This window comes from Lycorma delicatula, chromosome 4 (assembly GCF_047948215.1).
Source record: "Lycorma delicatula isolate Av1 chromosome 4, ASM4794821v1, whole genome shotgun sequence".
Classification (NCBI taxonomy): domain Eukaryota; kingdom Metazoa; phylum Arthropoda; class Insecta; order Hemiptera; family Fulgoridae; genus Lycorma; species Lycorma delicatula.
This window is the reverse complement of record NC_134458.1, coordinates 23,034,848-23,057,895: the sequence shown is the minus strand read 5'-3', so window position 1 is coordinate 23,057,895 and position 23,048 is coordinate 23,034,848. Positions and strand designations below refer to the sequence as shown.

The 23,048-nt window shown below is 32.6% G+C and overlaps 1 protein-coding gene across 7 annotated transcripts in view; it reads left to right on the top strand.

Annotated features, from left to right (window-relative positions):
• Positions 1 to 23,048, top strand: part of LOC142323195 (Fanconi anemia group J protein-like) — a 428,180-nt gene that overhangs the window by 333,055 nt on the left and 72,077 nt on the right. For 6 of the 7 annotated variants that reach the window (XM_075362519.1, XM_075362514.1, XM_075362517.1 and 3 more), the window contains 3 exons: positions 5,700 to 5,867; positions 11,880 to 12,044; positions 16,824 to 17,057. In XM_075362519.1, coding sequence (XP_075218634.1) covers positions 5,700 to 5,867; positions 11,880 to 12,044; positions 16,824 to 17,057 — 567 coding nt within the window. The remainder of the gene's footprint in view (positions 1 to 5,699; positions 5,868 to 11,879; positions 12,045 to 16,823; positions 17,058 to 23,048) is intronic. The other variant, XM_075362518.1, reaches the window with a different exon arrangement.

Below are 23,048 nucleotides of genomic sequence, written 5' to 3'. Positions count from 1 at the left end.
CTCTTAGAAGAATAATTAACTCGACTTCAAATTATGGGCAGGCATGATTAGGTTTCATAATGGACAAGAAAATAGGGAAGAGAGTAGAGTATTTCAAAATGCATAGCAATAGAATCATCGTAATAAGGATAAAATCAAATCCTAAACTGACAACGATTGTCTATATGCCTACAAGTGCCCATGATGATGATGAGGTAGAGTGTGTATACGAAAAAATTGTCAAAGCAATTACACACATAAAAGGAGATGAAAATTTAATAATAGTTGGAGATTGTAATGCAAGCATTGAAAAAGGCAAGGAAGGAAATACAGTGGGTGAATACAGGCGGGGCAAAAGGAATGAAAGAGGCGATTGACTTACAAAGTTTTGTACAAAGTATAATTTATTATTTGCCAACACCCAGTTTAAAAATCATAACAGAAGAATATACATGTGGAAAAAGCCAGGTGATACTGCAAGGTATCAGATAAATTATATCATGGTTAAGCAAAGATTTAGAAATCAACTCATCGACTGCAAAACTTACCCTGGAGCAGACATTGATAGCGACCATAATTTAGTGATAATGAAATGTAGATTGGAGTTTAAAAACTAGAAAGGGTGTCAGATGAATTGTTGGAATTTAGAGAAGCTTGTTGAGGAGGAGGTAAAGAAGATTTTGAGGAGGACATTGCAAGAGGTGTGAATAAAAATGATAAAGTAAAAAATGTAGAAGAAGAATGGTAGAATGCTAAAAAGTAAATTCTTAAAAGAGCAGAAGCAGACATAGGCAGAAAAAATAGAACTGGTAGAAAACCTTGGATTTCAGACAATATATTGCAGCTGATGGATGAACGTAGAAAATATAAGAATGCTAGTGATGAAGAAAGTAAAAGGAACTATCGACAATTATGAAATACTATAAACAGGAAGTGCAAACTAATGAAAGAAGAGTGGATTAAAGAAAAGTGTTCAGAAGTGGAAAGAGAAATGAATATTCGTAAAATAGACGGAGCATACACGAAAGTTAAGGAATATTTTGGGGTACGTAAATTAAAATCTAATAATGTGTTAAACAAAGATGGTACACCGATTTTTTAATACGAAAGGCAAAGTCAATAGGTGGGTGGAATATATTGAAGAGTTATACGGAGGAAATGAATTAGAATATGGTGTTATAGAGGAAGAAGAGGAAATTGAGGAGAATGAAAGAGGAGAAACAATACTGAGATCTGAATTTAAGAGAGCATTAAAAGATTTGAATGGCAGAAATGCTCCTGGAATAGACGGAATACCTGTAGCATTACTGCACAGTGCAGGTGAGGAAGCAATTGACAGATTATATAAACTGGTGTGTAATAATTATGAAAAAGGGGAACTTCCGTCAGACTTCAAAAAGAATGTTATAGTCATGATACCAAGGAAATGTGAAGAATACAGAAGAATTAGTTTAACTAACCATGCATCAAAAATCTTAACTAGAATTCTTTACAGAAGAATTGAAAGGAGAGTGGAAGAAGTGTTAGGAAAGAACCAATTTGGTTTCAGGAAAAGTATGGGGACAAGGAAAGCAATTTTAGGGCTCAGATTAATAGTAGAAGGAAGATTAAAGAAAAACAATCCTTGGCATTTATGGGACTAGAAAAGGCATTCAGTAACGTAGACTAGAATAAAATGTTCAATATATTAAAAAACTTAGGATTCAAATACAGAGATAAAAGAACGATACCTAACATTTACAGGAACCAAACAGCAACAGTAATAATTTAAGAACATAAGAAAGAAGCCGTAATAAGAAAGGGAGTCTGACAAGGATGTTCCCTATCCCCGTTACTTTGTAATCTTTACATAGAACTACCAGTTAATGATGTTAAAGAACAGTTTAGGTCCAGAGTAATAGTACAAGGTGAAAAGATAAAGATGCTACAATTTGATGATGATATAGTGATTCTAGCCGAGAGTAAAAAGGATTTAGAAGGAACAATGAATGCCATGGATGAAGTCCTACACAAGATCTACCGAATGAAAATAAACAAGAACAAAACAAAAGTAATGAAATGTAGTAGAAATAATGAAGATGGACCAATGAATGTAAAAATAGGAAGAGAAAAGGTAGAAGAATTTTGTTATTTGGGAAGTAGAATTAGTAAAGATGGACGAAGCAGAACCATTTGGAAAAATGTAGTAAAAAAAGAAGAGACAGACGTATAGGGCACATATTACGGCATCCTGGAATAGTTGCTTTAATATTGGAGGGACAGGTAGAAGAAAATAATTGTGCAGGCAGGTAACGTTTGGAATATATAAAACAAATTGTTAGGGTTGTAGGATGTAGGGGGTATACCGAAATGAAACGACTAGCACTAGTTAAGGAATCTTGGAGAGCTCCATCAAACCAGTCAAATGACTGAAGACAAAAAAAAAAATACTCTTAGAGTAATAATCGACCGACTTATGATTACTTACACACTCCATTTATGTGTTTATCAAACGTTGTTTTGAATAATTCTGAACTAAAATTACTTAATTTTACTTAAGCAATTAACTGGTTTACAAGCAGGTTAAAAAAATAAATAAACGGAACATAAAAAATTAAAGCCATAGTAAACACAGAAAATACTGTACTAGTAAGTATTATTAAATTGGTTTTGGTGCATGTTATTGTGTCTCTAGAGTAATGAAAACTTACTACTTGTTTAAAAAATAATGTAACATTATTTACACTAGAAATCCTTCAGACAAAATACGAACACAAAAGCATATTGACTTAGAGTGAACATTAATTTGTACTCGTGATTAGAATGACAGTCATCACATGTTTAATTAAAATTGATTTGTTGAACTAGGACAACTTTTAGAAAGTTTCTAAAACCTTAAGTTTATCCATTTTTTTTTAATATCTTTTTTTATGTAATTTTCTAGCAATTTTTTTCATCTAAGGAGTTGGTATTGTATATTATATATAGTATTATTTCATGACAAAAATGCATACATTAATTTATTGCTTTAAACTATCTGTCCCCGTTTTTCTTATGGCTGTAACACATGTGAGATACAAAAGAAACCAGAACCAGAGTTGCTTTTTTTGAAATGAATAATGTACATCATACTAGCAGGTATTTGTAGTGAACAGATGACGGTGTCAATTGTAGGGCTCAATATCACCTGCATTTCAGTAGGTTTGGCATATATTGATAAAAGAATGTATATTTGGCTCAATAGAAGGCAATGGGAAAGCATTTTACTTCTCAATCCCCTTAGTAATCCTGGCACGAGGGTGTTGTTATTATTGATAATGGCTATATATTTTTAGGAATGACTTTTCATTCATCTTAAGTTGTCTACAACCATGACTTTATAACACTTAAATATATATATATATACAGACTGTTACACAAAAATGAGATTTCTTCATTACAAAGTCATTAGTTTGAGTCAGCAGTACTGTTACGATGTCATTTTCTACCCGGTCGGGGTTCTGTTTAATTATAATAGCATATTGGTTGGAAGTAATCTTTTGTTTGTGCTAGAAGCATTATATGAATGGAAGAATTGTACGGAATGGAAGCATTGGCTATTATGGAGCTGTGCAAGAAGAATTCTGTTGTCATTTCCAACTTTGACATCATGGTCTCTGTTCCATCAAATCTTGTTGCAAATCAAGGGTCACAAAAGCTATAGATTCAGTACAGAAGCATTTGAGTTCGATAAAAAAATATTTAAATACCAGAAACTGTTGAAGCAGTCAGAATTTTTTTCCTACCATGTCAATAGCCTCACTGTTCAGTTACTGTAACTTCAGAACAATGCAGTCATGCAATTCAAACATTTCTCAGTAATAAACTTGGCAATTATTTAGTGAAATCGTACATTGTTTCAGCCCATTGAAAATTAACCGTATTGTGTCTCATAACAGCAATATAATTTGGCTTCTGAGATCACCAGATCTTTTGTTGTGTGATTTCTTTTTATGTGAATTTTTTAAAAGCCAGTTGTTCTTTTGTCATCCTCTTAGCATTAATAAACTAAAGGCTAGAATTTGTGAAGAAATTAAAGCAACCACAAGAGAGACGTTACAGCAAATTATATTAAATATGCCTTCATAAGTGTTAAGGTTGTATACTTCTAAATGATCGCTGACTGCAGGATGTTATCTGAATTTGAATGGTGTATTTTTGCATTTTAATAGCTATGTAAGTATCAAAATAGAAATAAGTTAAAATTTCATTAGTGTACGTGTTTTTTAAATCACCAACCCCACACATCATCATGTACAGCAATATTACTTATATATTAACATGCCTAGTACATCTAAATTATTTTTAAATACTGTCATGCCTAGGGTGGAAATATGACTGCCATAAGTTGCTGAGACTATTTGGAGAAGATAGAGTATACTTTGAATCAAAAGTGGAGGGGATTCAAATTTGTAGTTACTTATTCACTATTCTTCCGCTACAGCAATATTCACCCGATCCTTTTACCACAATTCATCTTGCTGTTTGCAATTTAGCCGAAGGAAAACTGAGTGGATTATTGTACAACTATTCACTGTTATAAAATAATTGTGACATTCTGTATATTTACTATAAGAAAGCTGATAGAATTTTTCAGTAAATTGTTTTTAAGCTTTCTGTTACTTTATTGCAATCTTCATGAGTAAAGAATTAACTTGGCACATATCTGTATTTATATTTTTAAAGAAATTAGGAAGTTTACGGTCTCATTCAGTCTTTAGGTGTAATGAGCAGCCACCAGGTAGGTTTGCAGGCAGCCCATTCACAGCAGATCATGACTAGGATATTCTAGGTTCAAAGGTCTTTCACATTCTCTCCACAGTCTGAGTAAGTGTACAGCCTGCACCCACACAACTTAGAAAGGATTTAGAATGAGGAAAATGAACAAACAATGAGTAAGGGCAATATAACCATAGAGGAATTGCCACATGGGACACAGAATTTCATCCAAATGTCTTTCTCCAGGTAGATTCCATCCTGCTCATAATCCTTCAGCAGTTTAAGACATGTTTACCAAAAGATGAGAACAGGATGTTATGGATCAACAATTTTATACTTTATTAAATATATGCTGAAACTTATTTGTTTTTCTCCAAAAACTAAAGCAACTTAAGTGCAGGCTTAGACTTCCTACTCATGCAGTTCTTTTCTGAACATTTTTAATAGGGCGAGGACAAGGGTATATGCTGTTGCTGATCTCCAGAGTTATATAATGTAAAACATTTTCCACTTAACTTTAAGCATTATAGTCAGACCCCACTGAATGGTAATTCAGTACAATAAAAGTGATTTATTATCTTACAATACAAACGTTATTCGTGACAATTTGAAATTTGGTTGACAATTTTCATCTTCCATGAAAATATTAAAGAAGACTGAACACAGATGAATAAATACTTCCATTAGCTAACTCCATTTCTGTTTCTTTTCCAGCTAACTCTTTTATACTCCAGTTTTAGTTTATTCTTTATAGTATTTCACTGTAGAGTGATCATCTCTTTTATTGATTTTTTGTGCGACTGCAAATTAGTTTGATGGAATGGAATTTTGCTCTCTGAAAGTGCTTAAGAAACTAAAATACATACATGTTTTTATATCAATCGTATGCATTTATTTTTTTTATATATGTGTGGCATATCCTATTTTTCAGTTTCTCATGAAATGTTTTAAGAGCTAAGAATAGCATTTTTTTATTTTTGCAGTCTGAATACCTCAATAAAATTTTAAAATGGACAAAGAAAAAAAGTGACACTATGTTAGTAAAAGATTACAGTGATTTTAATAAAGCAGAATGTGTACTTTCTGTTAATGAATTTGTTGCTGCAGCAGAAAATGCTGAATTCGGCAAAGCACAATTTTTAGTATTTCAAGTAAGTTAAATAATGAAATGGTTAATTTTATCTATTTTCTTTATAATTTACATTTTTATCTGCACTTTTTATCATTAAACTGTTTGATTCTTTTAAATTTAAATACAATAAGAGTCCTATAATTTAGACAATGCAATGGCTATTTGTAGAAAATGTAATTTTAAAATAAATTGGAAAACAAAATTATGCTCAAATACCATTTACAAAACTTCTAATTAATCAAAACCTACACGGTCATTTTGATTGTTAAACAAAAATCATCAGTAGACATAGTGCAAAAAAAATATACAAAATAAATGAGAAATGCAAAAACTTGCAATAAAAAATATTAATTGATAAATAAACAGTATTTGTGAAAGTCTGCTGTAGTATTAAATGGTTATCCCCTCCCTTATTTGTTTTCATATACAGGGATATCTCTCTTGATTGGTTTAAGGTTCTTGCTATCTTTATCTTTCTTGAGATAAGTTTTTTATCAAGTCTTTTCTGTTATGCACCCTATTTTTTGTTATTATAAAATTATGATATAATGTTGTTTAAATCATCATATTAAATGATTAAATAATGTCATAGACAAATAATTTTGTAAAACTGTTATCTATGTTGGCCTTTATGGCTTACAGACAAGATAGTGATCTGGTATTGTCTGTTTGTACACAATGTAATATCCCATTGTTCTGTGCACAAAAATTAATTTGTCTGCATAATACTGTTCCATTATTCAAGCTATTGTTTAGTTAGCTTTAGTTAGTTAAGTGTACAGAAAATTAATGTGGGGAGTAAAAAGTGTAGCATAATTTTTAAAAGTACTTTATAGGTTACTTTTCTCCATATAGTAAGTCTCCTTTCATATGACCTTATTACAAAATGATAAGTGAAAGTTTGCCTTTTGTTAATAATGTTTATTGCATGTTTCTTTGTAAAGTTAACGTGATGTTTCATTAGTTGCCATGTTACATTACACTAGAAAACCATTGTTGAAAAGTATTGTTATGGGTGACACAACTATATCAGCTGAAGGTTGTCCTGCTTTACTGTAACTTGCAGTATCCAAATGTGAATCTCCTAGTCTTGTGTTCAGATGGTTGCAGGTTTCAGACTCAGCAAATTTATTGAAAAAACAACAAAAATTTTTAAATAATGGATAAAAAAGAGTGCATGGTGCATTGCAGAAAGACCTATTTTATCTGTCTAACCTGTATAAGAAGCACATATTAAGTCACGGTAAGCAATTTGAATATATGTTTAAGTGGTTTAGATGTTTTCAAATTAAAATTTACATTTTCTATTGGGATCACTTAAAACAACAGTAGTTGTTTGTATCTTTTACTTTTATTTTTTTACTCATTCAAAAAGCACCATTAAAAATAGTTTTTTATAAAATTTTGCAAGTATTGTTTATTTATCAAGTAATATTTGTATGATTTATTATTATTTAATTGGACTCTCGAGTATGCTGGTATCTCACGAAACAAAACTCCATATGAAGCCATCAGAATGACAACAAATTATAAGAATACAGATATAATCCCTATTTGAGTGGCAGACGTCAGAAACTTTGGGAGTAATGAATGGAGAAGATTAAAATTAAATTAAATGGAATTAAAATTACTCAATAAATGGAAAAGCAATGTAAAACTAACTCTCCGGGAACAAGTGGTGTTGATAAGACTGAGAATTGGTCACACATGAATGACAAATTCATATACGATGCTTATTGTTGACAAAAGACCAATATCCAGTGTATGTGACAAACCTCTCACTGATAAGCTCTACTTGAAGAGTATACAATGTATGAAAACCTCAGAAAGAGGTTTGGATTAAGAAATGATATTGCTACTAATTAGGAAAATGGCAAAGAAGAAACAGTAATTGCTTAACTTTATGCTAATGGATTACTAACCCATTTGTAGTAAGTCTTCGGTAAAATAAGTTCTGTGTTATACTTGCTTAAGGATCCCGTATGTGATGGACCTTTACACCTGAGCATAGGATTTCTTTGCTTCTTTAAAAATTTCTAGCATTCATGTGAGGTAACAGTCAATAAAATTGAATGTTTTTATCTGAAATATATAGTAAATTTATTTATATACATAAATAAATAATATGTTAATGAATTATTTGAGTTTAAAAAAAAATGATATATATATATATATATATAATTTTTTTTACTTTAATTAAAATTAAATATTAATTTTGTTTTACATCACTTTTTTCCACATTAAAACACTTTCGGGTATATGCCCATCTTCAGTAATATTTTTTTTTTCTAAATTTTACTTTTTACATTTACGCAATACATAACATGATACGTTAAAAACGTTTTTGGAACAAATTTGTTCAGGCAATAAAAACACATTTAAAAAAAAATTTAAACTGTTATTAATATTAAAATTTCCTTCACCATGCTATTTATATGTTAATAAAGTACTGTACTGATTATTTAATTTATTTAAAATTCCTTATCAATTTATTACCAACTTAAATAATATAAGAATGTCCCTAGCAAATTCTGCTGCATTTCATGAGGTTAATTTATGTTTACGATATATTGCAGCTGATGGATGAATGTAGAAAATATAAAAAAAGCTAGTGATGAAGAAAGTAAAAGGAACTTCGACAGTTAAGAAATACTATAAACAGGAAGTGCAAACTAGCAAAATAAGAGTGGATTAAAGAAAAGTGTTCAGAAGTGGAAAGAGAAATAAACATTGGTATATTAGACAAAGCACATAGGAAAGTTAAGGAATATTTTAGGGTACATAAATTAAAATCTAATAATGTGTTAGACAAAGATGGTACACCGATTTATAATACGAAAGGCAAAGTCGATAGGTGGATGAAATAAATTGAAGAGTTATATGGAGGAAATGAATTAGAAAATGGTGTTATAGAGAAAGAAGAGGGAGTCGAAGAGGATGAAAGAGGAGAAACAATACTGAGATCTGAATTTATGAGCATTAAAAGATTTGAATGGCAGAAAGGCTCCTGGAATAGATGGAATACCTGTAGAATTAGTACACAGTGCAGGTGAGAAAGCGATTGATAGATTATACAAACTGGTGTTTAATATTTACGAAAAAGGGGAAGTTCCGTCAGACTTCAAAAAAAGTGTTATAGTCATGATACCAAAGAAAGCAGGGGCAGATAAATGTGAAGAATACAGAACAATTAGTTTAACTAGTCATGCATCAAAAATCTTAACTAGAATTCTATACAGAAGAATTGAGAGGAGAGTGGAAGAAGTGTTAGGAGAAGACCAATTTGGTTTCAGGAAAAGTATAGGGACAAGGGAAGCAATTTTACGCCTCAGATTAATAGTAGAAGGAAGATTAAAGAAAAACAAACCAACATACTTAGCATTTGTAGACCTAGAAAAGGCATTCGATAACGTAGACTAGAATAAAATGTTCAGCATTTTAAAAAACTTAGTGTTCAAATACAGAGATAGAAGAATGATTGCTAATATTTACAGGAACCAAACAGCCACAGTAATAATTGAAGAAAATAAGGAAGAAGCCATAATAAGAAAGGGAGTTCGACAAGGATGTTTCCTATCCCCATTACTTTGTAATCTTTACAAACACTAGCAGTTAATGACGTTAAAGAACAGTTTAGATCCAGAGTAACAGTACAAGGTGAAAAGATAAAGATGCTACGATTTTCTGATATAATGATTCTAGCTGAGAGTAAAAAAGATTTAGAAGGAACAACGAATGGCATGGATGTAGTCTTACGCAAGAACTACCGTATGAAAATAAACAAGAACAACACTAAAGTAATGAAATGTAGTAGAAATAACAAGATGGACCAATGAATGTAAAAATAGGAAGAGAAATGTTTATGGAGGTAGAAGAATTTTGTTATTTGGGAAGTAGAATTAGTAAAGATGGACGAAGCAGAAGTGATATAAAATGCCGAATAGCACAGGCAAAACGAGCCTGCAGTCAGAAATATAATTTGTTTACATCAAAAATTAATTTAAATATCAGGAAAAGATTTTTGAAAGTATATGTTTGGAGCGTAGCTTTAAACATTATTAGATTTTAATTTATGTACCCTAAAATATTCCTTAACTTTCCTATGTGCTTTGTCTAATATACCAATGTTTATTTCTCTTTCCACTTCTGAACACTTTTCTTTAATCCACTCTTATTTTGCTAGTTTGCAGTTCCTGTTTATAGTATTTCTTAACTGTCGAAGTTCCTTTTACTTTCTTCATCACTAGCTTTTTTTATATTTTCTACATTCATCCATCAGCTGTAATATATCCTCTCACATCCAAAGTTTTCTACCAGTTTTCTCTTTGTTCCGCCTAAGTTTGCTTCTGCTGATTTAAGAATTTCCTTTTTAACATTCTCCTATTCTTCTACATTTTCTACCTTATCTTTTTTACTCAGACCTCTTGCGATGTCCTCAAAAATCTTCTTTACCTCCCGTCCTCAAGTTTCTCTTAATTCCACCGATTCATCTGACACCTTTTCTTTTTTAAAGGTTTTCAAACCCCAATCTACATTTCATAAAATTATGGTTGCTATCAATGTCTGCTCCAGGGTAAGCTTTGCAGCCGACGAGTTGATTTCTAAATCTTTGCTTAACCATGATATAAACTATCTGATACCTTGCATTATTACCTGGCTTTTTCCATATGTATATTCTTCTATTATCATTTTTAAACTGGGTGTTTGCAATTACTAATTTATACTTTGTGCAAAACTCTATAAGTTGGTCCCCTCTTTTATTCCTTTTGCCCAGCTCGTATTCACCGACTATATTTCCTTCCTTGCCTTTTCCAATGCTTGCAATCCAATCTCCAACTATTATTAAATTTTCACCCCCTTTTATGTGTTTAATTGCTTTGTTGTTTGTGTTTATTTGCTTTGTCTTTCTTCATATACACACTCTACCTCATCATCATCATGGGCACTTGTAGGCATATAGATATTAACAATTGTTGTTGATTTAGGTTTTGATTTAATCCTTATTATGATGATTTTATCGCTATGCATTTTGAAATATCTACTTTCTTCCCTCTCTTCTTGTTTATTACGAAACCTACTCCTGCCTGCTCGTTATTTGAAGCTGAGTTAATTTTTCAAAAATCACCTGAACAAAAGTCATTTTCCTCTTCCCACCAAACTTTGCTAATTCCTACTATATCTACATTTATCGTATCCATTTCCCTTTTTAAATTTTCTAACCTACCAACCTTTTTTATACTTCTAACATTCCACACTCTGACTCGTAGAATGTTATTTTTTTATTTTTTGGTGACCCCTTCCTTAGTAGTCCCCACCTGGAGATCTGAATGGAGGACTAGTTTACCTCCAGAATATTTTACCAAAGAAGGCGCCTCCATCTTTGTTATATGAAAATGCAGAGAGGTACATATTCTTGGAAAAAAAGCAGCTGTAGTTTGCTATTGCTTTCAGCTGCTCAGTACTCAGAGGATTGAGTGATGTTGATATGGCTGTTTAAGTTGTCATGACCTACGTCCTTAACAACTACTGAAAGAGCTGCTGTCTTCTTTCAGGAATCATTCCTTAGTCTGGCTCTCAACAAATACCTCTCCGATATGGTTGCACCTTTGATCCAGCTACTCTGTATCATTGAGTGCTCTAGCCCCCTCACCATCATGATTCATAGAGGAAGTATAGATTATTAGTAATTAGATTAGATTATAGATTATTAGCGGTTGAAAGCCATCCAAAGATTCATTTGGTTTTGTTACAAAAAAAAATGTGTTTAGAATTTTAAGGACTTTAAACAGAAGTTTATAGTTTGTAACTTCATAAATTTTTTCATTTTTTTCTCAGTTTTCCTTTTAAATAAATAAATGTTCAAATAATCTTATCTTATCTTGTTCTTTATCTCATGAACTGTGTGACTGCATTTGACATTCAATAGCACCTGACTTCCTTATAGAAAGTTGAATGATGTACTAGAGTTTCCACCTGTGTATTTATATGGGAATTGTATTACTTAATTCTGATGTTTTAATTTTATTTTCAGAAATTATTTGAAGCTAGTGAAAATGAAGTCATTGAAAAACTATCTGGTTCATCCAAAACATGCATAGAAAGTCTTATACTTGTTCTTCATTATCTATTTAAGTATGAGTATAAGAATGATTTCAATGTTGTACTTGAAAAGAATCTTGAAAGTCTTGAGGACATGGTGAGAAATTAAAAAAAAAAATGTTTTATTGTAATTAATATTGGTATAAGATACATCTTACATCTTATACGAACTCTTAGGGTGAAAAGAAAATTTGTGACAGAATTTTGCAAAGAGACATTGTATAGGCTGTGTATTCAAATATCCAGGTTCAATTTTGATAATAAAGATATATTTAGTTGGTAAAAACTATAGAAGACAAAGACTGGAATATATGAAACAGATAATTGAGAATGTAAGATGTAACAAATATGCTAAGGTTAAAAAATTAGCACACAATGGAAAAGAAGGGAGAACAGCATCACCCCAGTTAACTGATTGTGACAAAAAAAAATGAATATTTCATTTGAAATGAAACATTTCAAAATTGGTATCAAATTAGAATTTATATGGGTAAACAGTGATTACTTTAAAATATATTTCAAAACAACCTATGGTTAAAGGTATCTTTCTTCATCTTGCCTACCCTACGTATTCTAATCACTTAGCTGTTAACTGCTGGATTTTTTAGGTTTTGGAGCTCCACATTGTATGTTTTTGCTTGTGTTTACCGATCTTAAAAATGTTGCCTATTTCACATAAACAAATATTTAATTTTAATCACTAATGTTTAACAATGAGACTGATTCAAAACATATATTTTTATGTTTTGTATTTTAAAAGATATGATTATTTCTTATGGATGAAATAAATTGTTTATTTAATGAGCATCTGTAATTTAACTTGAATATTTTCCTTACACAGGTGGCACAAAAGCAGCAAATGATTTTTTTAAACATTTATAGAAAGCAAATTTTTAATTTATTTTGATTAGGAATTATAAACTATAATTTATGGAAATTGTTTTTAAGCTACTTTTGGAGCACTATGTTGCACAGATGACCCCCATTTTCTGCCTCACAAAATTGTGCTATCTCTAGAGAGTTTTCCATGATGTCGAATAAAATGTTCGGAATTAGGACTTCAATTTCAGCTTGAATAAATTGTTGGATGGTCATTGGCTTATTAACAAAAACCTTCTCCTTTAGATATATGCAGAGAAAATAATCTGGGGCTTTTAAATCCAGTGAATGAGGAGACCTGTTGCTTGCAGTTCCTTAAAATTATTCTTTCACTAAAAATCTTTCTTAAGAGCTACTGAGTCTGCCTTTGTGTGCATTGGCTCCATCTTGTTAGAACTACATCACTACATCTTGTTGGAACAGCTGACTTTCAGGTGATCATTTCTGTCAGGTCACAGAAAAGTTTGAATCACATGCCAGTATCATTCAGCAGTTATGGTTATAGCAATCCTTTCAACATATTCAAAAAATTATGGCCCAATAATCCTTTGAGATGTAATATCACAGCAGATTGTATATTTAAGCAGATGTGATTCTTTCTGGTGAATAACCCTTGGATTTACAGTTCCCTGTATTCAGTGACTTTGTTTGTCAAAGTCATTCAGATGAAACTGGACTTCCTCATTCATCAAATTATGCATGAAGTTTTTATTTTCTCATGTCAATTCTTGGCACTGTACAGCATAATTTAGGCATTGTTCTAATCTCTCTGCTTCAATTCTTACACGAGTTGAAGTTTGTATGAAAGCAGTCCTTTACCAATATTTGCTGGAATGATCTCCAAGTAATGTTAACTAAAGAGATTTTCTTCGAGTTGATGTTTCTGAGTTCTCTTCAACACTCTCTTGTACTTAAATATTTTCATCACTTAGGCTGTATGTGATCTGGATTTTAACATATCCCTTACTGAACCCTGCTCTTAAAAATGTTCCACCAAGTGCCTAATCATGTAAGTGGAGGGAGGATTCCTTGTATTGAAATAACTGCAATACGTTTGTTAAGTCTATATTATTAAATGTTGGTTATCAAAATTAGATTTTATGATTTTCATTCGCTGAGCAGCTGTGTATCTTTCCATCATTAATTTTCCAGATTTCCATTATAAGGTCTGAAAAGAGAATGAACAAAATCAATTAAAATTAAATATTTATGAATCTTTCAAATCGCTAGGCTTCTTTTGCACCACCTAGTAGTTTCCATAAATAAATATTATTCCTTTTTTTTGGGCCATTCAGTATATATTTATTTTTACAAACTTATATAATTAAAATTTACATCTCTGTCCATTATTATTTTTATTTCTACTTCAGTCTTATCAAATAGATACATTTTTTAAAAATCAGTATTAAAAATTGTAAAATTGACACAGATATCATTTTTTGAAAGTTTTCTTTTTATAATATGAGATTCACTTATCTGATTTAAATTAAACCATCACCATTGGAAAGCTTGATTATTAGAATTTATGATAGACTATTTAGCATTTCAAAAATACGTCTAAAATGTTGTACCTTCCCTCTTAGTTAAAAATGTTTTGCTATATTCTCCCAAAAATCTGTGAAACAAAATTATATCTCATAGCATTAATGACAACTTTTAATTTAAATATTTTTTGAAGATTTGAGTTAGGTATGCATTCCTTATGATAAAACATGGTTCTTTGCCATTTTCTTGCATATAGAAAAATGCATTTAATGTATAGCGATATTTGTTTTTTTATTTTATGCAAGGATTCCATCCCTCTTTTGGTGAAAAATTAACTATTGCTTTTTATTTATGTTGCATTTTAATAAAATTTTATAAGAACAGTAGTTAAAGTCCATGTTTTTTTCAACAATACCAATTTTTCTTACAGTTGTTGCAAATTTAATGGTTTTAATTTTTATCCCCAAAATGTTTTGATGAAACATAGCAAGTAAATATGTAAACATATTGTCAGCAAGTAAATATGTAAACATTCTGTTTGAAATGCTGAAGCATCAATGTTATTCAGTCTGCAAAGATTTTAGTCAATACAATATACAGATTTATGGAATAACTGTTGCAGTAAGTAAAATTAATTGAGTTTTATAAAATGTTGGAACCATTAAAAAAAAAAAACAAAATCAAATTGAGTACAAATTTGTTTAGAGTTAGTATAAAGAAATTTGATTTATCTGAAATTGTTTCATGTCTTATTTTTTTTCTGTTATTCCACATATTTTTAAAATATTTAACATTTTTCTGTATATACCTCCCGTGACCGACCAACACATGGAACTGTTTTTACCCCAATGTCTAACCAGTATACAGCATGAATAAAAAAACCTGGGCTAGTCTACTTAAATCCCTCCTTATTTATTTATTAATTTCTTTTCTGTAAATAATTAAATCACTCTTTTTAAATAACTAACAAATTTTTCCATTACTTAAAAGAATATGTGATTATGATTATGTTGAAATATTTACCCTTTATAACTGACCAGCCAATCCTTTAACGTACCTCCCTTCTAACCACCACGATCAATCAATGTTCCTGTAGCTCTCTGTCTCTACCTTGTCATCCTGACTGCATAACTAACTTAATTCCTTTCCTTGCATCCTGGTTTTTAAGTAGAATTCTTTTTCTACTTTTAATGACTAGCAAAACTGACTAGATTTTTTTATCAATATTAACTATTTAGAAGCACTTGCCCTCTGGTTACGATTGTGTAACCATATTTAGATCAAAACACCCGCATACCGTGATTAATCAGTATAACTAGAGCTCTCTTATTACCCTCATAACTGAATAACTTGCCACTTTTTCATCTCATCTCACTGATTCTTACAATATTCTACCTAAATATACATTGCTTAATTTAAACTATCAATGCTGCCATTCTTTATTTACTTCTGACATTGAGAATATTCTTATATTTTCTGATAGTAATCTTCTTAAAAATAGTCTATACTCACAAATTGATTAAGGGACTATACATTCTGAATATTTTTACCTGAGAGTTTACAACCATAATGCACAGACAGAAATGAAGAACCGACTTCCTCAGAAGAAGAATCGATTTAGCGTTACATTCAGCTTAGTAGTACAATACTAATAAATAGTTAATTTTAAGTATTTGTTGCTCAGGCTGTATCCACCATCAGTCAGGTAGCACCCTTGCATACTACTGAAAGGACTACTGCCCTCTTGAATCATTTCTATTCAAGCCCCTCTACAGATACCTACTTGTCTCTGTAAGTATCTATGGAACTTCTAAACTCCTGTACCAACTCGATCCTGGTCTTAACGGTAAACTATCCTAATCGAAGGCAGTTATTTTGCAGATCAATTCTTCTACCCTATTCCCTTTCTTTTTCATCCTTTTTTCCTTAGTTTAGTACCTCAGGAAATATGTCACCTCCAGTCTGTTTCTATTTGGCACCTTATAGGAGCCAGCCAGGCAGACTTTTTATTGGGTTAGCAACTTCAGAATTGTTCTAGGACTGTTTCCTATGAGGGGATAGCATGAAGGATTAATGTAGCAGATGAGTTGCCTATCACTGAAGGTGCTTTCTACTCCTATAATCAAATGTAATCCATCACCAACTGCAACTTCTCATTATTCTTAAAGAGACACTTAATATAGGACTTATTAAATACTTATTGTAGAATGATCTTTTCATTTCACTTGATTTTTTTACAGACATAAAAATGATAATTGTTGAATAAGTAATAAATTTATCGAATAAAATATGAAAAACTACATTAAATGTTGTTCTTAATCAGATGTATTAATAAATAGGACATAAAAATAATACATTTTTATCCTTTTTTTTTTTTGTATATAAATAATCTCCAGTTTTTATTCAAATAAAAAACAATTTTCAAAAATTACTCTATTAACCTGCAAGCTGTTTGAATTAAATTAAAAATTAAGAGAGAATATATTAATTTTAGTTTTTATCATTTTTAAAGGAGCAGAGTCATTCAAGATTTGTACAATTAAGGTCACAAAATAGAAAACAGTGGAAATGTTGTTTACATTTCTGGTGTTTAAATGCAGCTGTGATCTTCAATGATGTGAAGGATCATGCCCGTTGTGTAATTCTTACATCTGGGACATTATCACCGATGGATTCATTTGATGTTGAATTAGGAACAACTTTTCCTCACAAAGTTGAATTATGCAGTCAGATTACATCCGATCAGGTAAGTAAAATAATAAATTCTTTAGTTACCCTTTCTATATAATATTATATTATGTGTTTTATCAATTTTTTCTAGGCTGATGTCCAATTATATGCAACGTCTGTAAATAAAGTAATGAGACTAGTTTTTTTTTGGCAGTCAAAGTGGCAACACTGTAAAGTTACTAGTAAACATATGGCTATAAGAACAGCTGATTTATATTAGGTATTAATATTTTTAGTCTATTGTTGCCATGTGAGTCGTAAACAAACCTTTTTGTGAAACGAGTTTTTGTTGTGCGTTACAAAAATGAGCGATACTAAGTATGAGCAATGTTGTGCAATCAAGTTTTGTGTTACATTTAGTGATAATGCTACTGAATCTTTTGCAAAATTGAAAAAGGCATATGGAGATGACACTCTGTCGCAAGCTGAAGTTGTTAGGTGGTTTAAAGCATTTTCAGATGGTTGGGAATCAGTTACGGTCGATCCACACTCTGGAAGACCATTAATGTCAAAAAGTGACAATAATGTTGAGCAAATCAGAGACTTGATGCGGTAAGACCGGCAATTAACTATCAGAATGATTGTAAAACAATTGAATTTGAATCATACTACCATCCATCAAATTTTGACCAATGAATTGGACATGAAGAAAGTTTGTGCAAAATTGGTCCCAAAAAAACCTCACTGTTGAACAGAAAAACCATGGGGTAGAAGACTGCCATGATCTTATAGAGCAAATTGAAACTGATCCTGATTTTCTAAAAAATGTTATTACTAGTGATGAATCTTGGATGTTTGAGTACAACCCAGAAACAACACCAGAGCAAGGACTGGCTTACTTCAAACTCACCATGTCCCAAAAAAGCAAAAATGAGCAAATCAAAACCACACTAATTTGTTTCTTCGATAGTAATGGCATCGTGCATAAGGAGTGTTTGCCTACAGGACAGACTGTAAATCAATATGTTTACCAAAATATTTGTGAAATATTTGTAGAAAAGAGTTGCCCACGTGAGACCTGCCATCAAACACAACTGGATGCTGCATCATGACAATGCACTTTGTCACACTGCACTCTCAATTAATGAATTTTTGGAAAAGAAAAACATTCCTGTAGTTCCTCAACCACCTTATTCACCTGACTTGAGTCCCTGCGACTTTTTCCTGTTCCCAACTTTAAAAAACACCTCAAAGGATATCATTTTGGAACAGTAGAAAACATAAGAAAAAATCGAACCAACCATGTGAAAGATATTCGGATTTCTGTTGTGTGGGTTCCCAAGGTAACTATTTCAAAGGTGATAGAGTCCATGTATAATTGGATTTTAAATAAAAAGTTTTTCTGAACTAGTCTCATTACTTTGCTTACTGACCTCGTGTATATTGTTCCGTTCCATGCCGAGCCGCCCGGTGCTGCGATCAAATGGGTGCTAGCGCTCACCGGAGAGTTCCGCTCGTACTAGCATTCGGCGCTCGAATCTGATCCAAGGCAGTCACTTCATACTCTTAGTCCGGATGGACTCCATTCTTTGTTCGGATGAACGTTAGCTTTAATGTTTTATTTAATTTTATATTTTTTATTTTTATATGTCAAGTTATACTTTATGTTACAATTCATTTCATTAACTGTCAAAATGACAATTCATTAAACCATTATTCAATAAGCAACAAGGCGTTGTCTCATTCATCACCTATGAACATACAGTCCAACGTCGCTCTAAAATCTACCACATATACATATATATATATATATATTTAAAAGACTATTGTGTGTGTGTGTGTGTGTGTGTGTGTGTGTGTGTGTGTGTGTGTGTGTGTGTGTGTGTGTGTGTGTGTGTGTGTGTGTATGTGTATATATATATACCGTAATAACAGTTATGCTTTCTTATAGATGAAATGTTATAGTGTATGTAAATGCTAACCCTGACCACAAGATTATTATCCCATTCCAATCAGTTAAGAGTAATTAATTACTGGCAGAGTGCTGTATACTAAAAAATATTATTAACTGTAAATGCTGCTAACAGTTACCTCAAATCCAGGTTTATCCAAAAAAATTTTTAAAGATATAGAATTTTGTAAAAAAAACACTTGAAAGATTAACTGGCATTTCCCCCCACCATAAACAAAACCTTAATTTTCAAAAAATTGATAGTAGTGATAATAGAATAATATTTTATAAAATGTCTTTTTTACCTGTAGTTATTTTAATGACATTATTTCAGTTTATATTAGATTTTTTTATCGACTGTGTTGTTTACGACTTTTTATCTCTAAACATAATTCAAATAATTATTTTTGCTTTTGAGGTGTGTAATTAATCTGTGATTGCATTTCACATAGCGAGTAGAAAATTACCTTTATTTGTGTGAGGAGACAAATTTGTTGTTACGGCAAGGTTGCTTCCTCTTACCGCTGGTGTTGTCTGTAATAAGTCGATTACAAACCGTATTTACTTGCGTAAGACGCCCACCCGAAAAATAATGGGTTAATTTTTGGAAAACATTTAACGTGTAAAATTTTTAATTGATTTTTGTTTATTTTTTGTACGATAAAAATTAAATACTAAAACTAAATTGTCATTAATTACTGCATTATATACAAAAATCACGGTATATTGATAAACTCTGTAAAAAATACGGAAGCACACGTACGGTAGCAGGCACGTCTGAAACAAAAAAGAACAAAGAGCCTATTGTAGCGACATTATACAATCGTTTTAAAAGACAAGCGAGTTAACACACTAATATGGTAATTGGTTTTCTTGGCATTTCTTCCATCACCACCCCATTTGGTCGCCCTAAAGTATAAGACCGAATGTCTGTGCCGCAAACGGCTACTGATTCTCGAAACAGTTTAGCGACCAGTGTTCTAAATAGCATCTAGAGCTTACCTAACAGCGTGAGCAGACTAATCGCGGTGCCATACACCACCGGCTTACATGGTCCAACCGCTCACTTGTCTTATATTTACTAAAATGGGTAGACGCACCCCGTCAACTACAAAAAGTATATATGACATCCATAAATTGAAATTTACTTTGTCTTGACAGCAATTCGCTGTCACGATTAGGTCGCTGAATGCCAGAAAGTACCTGTCCACCATATTAAAGCGCTTGGAGCCTTAATTGGATGGTGGACAGCCATATATCTCTAGGTTAGTTTCCCAAAGCACTGGTAGGAGTCATTCCCTTAGGTAAACTACTGATGTCGGTTGAATAAAGTAACCGCGTCAAGTAACACCCACACGGTCCGACAATGCGGCTCTTGCCACATCGACTTGCCACTTGTGAGTAGCCAATTTTCCTCTTGGCCTCTAAGTTCCAGGGTGGCCCGGTCTCTGCCTCCCCACCACCAAGAGCAGGGCAGTCAAACATCAGGTGTTCATTTGACTGGACCTCCCCGCAGATGCACAGTTCATCAGCTGTCAGGCGGAACAGAAACAGATATTGGTTCAAATTAAAATGGTCGGTGAGCACCTGGGTACCCGTTGCCCTTAAAAATGAACTCGAGGCGTACCATTCCCCCAGATCCCGTATAAACTTGTACAGGGATCTTCCCTTAGTAGTGGTGTCACATTCCAGATGCCATGCTTCCATTGCCAGGCTCTGCAGCTTCTTCCGCAGGCGGGAGATGGGCAACTGAACGAAATTTACATGCGACGCATTGCGATCACCGTTCCGTTCCGGTACTGGCCCGATCCGAAACCGCATCCCAAATATCTCGGCCTCCCAACCTCTTCGCAATCGCCATATGGCTGCCGGAACTTTCACCAATAAATCGATTGGGAGAGCCTTTCCCAATTCGGTGGTAGCCTTGTAGGAGGTTGTTTTTAAAACAACAGTGCATACAATTAAAGCTTTGCACCGGGCACCCCTTAAATTTTGAACAAGTGCTTTATTCAAGTCCATCCTATGCGCCCAAACGGCCGCCGCGTAATAGGTCATGCTTTCGAAGACACCTCAGTACACCATGTACATTTGACGGCCAGACAACCCATACTCCTTCCGAGCAAACAGAAGAATATGCAACAAGAACTTTTAAATTTCTCTGAATTATACAAAATATTCTAACACAAAAACATCCAAATAAACAAATACTTATAAAAAAATAACCGTAATCAAATAAAAAATAATAAATATAACCCGAACAACGAATAAATCCATACCCTCCCAGCTTTAATATAATACCAGCTAAAATCATAGAACCTCTAAGTTTGTGCATCACTGTGTGGCGTCCACCGTTACTTGCCTAATGCGGTTGCTAAACAGCAACTTCTTATCAAACAAAACACCTAGGTACTTATGAACTCGAACTCAGCTGATTACACAGCCTTTATACTTAATACGGGGGTTACGATTGTATGATATTTGTCTGCACCCTTGAGAAGCATAAACTTCGTCTTGGGCACAGAATCTTTAAATTTTGAATGTCCATCCAGCCGTCCGCGGTTGAGAAGGCTGCAAACTAATATGGTGAATCTGAAAAAGTAATTCTTACCTGTTTTTAATCTTCATTGCTGAATCTCCGTCTTCAGAAGGAGCGTGATCGTCTTCGTTCCACACGGCAGAGTCTTCGCTTTCGTCTAGGCCATTAGAAATGCAGCGTTTCTTGAAGCTCTTCTCATCTGATGGTTTGAAGTAAAATTGCATGCATCCAAGATCCACTCGAATATTAATGTCAAACTCGGCTTTTTCAGTCGCTGTAGGACTGTAGGCCATCCGATCCGAATAAAAATTTTTCAAATAGACTTTGAAAAGCCAATTAACACAAACAACGAATGGCTGGGGTAATGACGTCGTTCAAGGACTTCAACCTTGCACCGTTTTACTTTTTCAAATTCTTTTTTCACATCGTCTGTTTGTTCGCGAAAACTGTGCGCTAACATACTTTTCAGTTTTAAAAGAGCACCGGTTCGCCGCTCCCGACTCATTTTACTCGCTTTAAAACTAACGCCTTATCCGTCCATCCTTTTTCTTGGCACCTAATGATGGCACCAGCAGGTAATTTTTCATCCTTTGGAAAGGTTTTTCTTTTTTATTCAATAAACGGTGGAAGTTTTTGCCATCGGCAGATACTGTCAACGTGACTGTACATCGTCGTTTTTCATTACTGTAAGTACACACGCGAGCAGTTTTATCACCGACAGCGTTAATCGTTGAATCTGCAGGTACGTCAAAGTAAAGTGGTGATCGATCTGCATTTCCTATCTGCCCCGTGAAAAGATATTTTCTTGTAACTGAATTACACGTGTCTGGAAGGCCGATAATTTTCCTCGAAGGCATCCGGCAAACATTGACAAATAAATGTACATTTTCTTATCGATAGTTCATACCTATTCGTAAAACGATTTAACCATCTTCGACTTGCTTTAAAATTTTTTATTTTAACTTTCCTCGCGATTTGTGCGGCTTTAATCTTGCCGACACGTTGAAAAAACAAATTCGCACTCGCGTACGTCTTGAAAGTAAGAAAACAACCATTCTGTACAGGAAACTTCAGAATGGTTGAACCGCAAAATGCTGTTCTACTTTTACTGCTATCCGTAAACTTTTCTTATTTATTTTTCCAATCTCTTATATACGATTCCGGAATATAAAATTTACGGCTACCGCACTGTTACCGATTTCCTCACCTGAGCAAATCAATTTTTATTTTTCGCCGACCGTAAACGAACTCAAACGTTTTACCAAACTCATTTTTACTAGCTCGCTTTAAGAACAAACCGGAAAAATTGAGTATAAGTATAAATCGAACGCACAATCTACCTTCATTCTACTAAAACAAAATATATATGTTATGTGTTTAGCTGAAACGACTTGTGTCCTATACAAAAATACAAATTATGAACGATAAAAAATGTTATAATAACCGGAAACGGGGAGATAAGCAAAAATATACTTAAGACAAAAGATTATAAATAGACGATTACAATATAGTCTACATAAGGGATGTGTCTCGACATAAGTTGCTGATGTGAAATCAAAAGTAATTAAAATACATGCTAC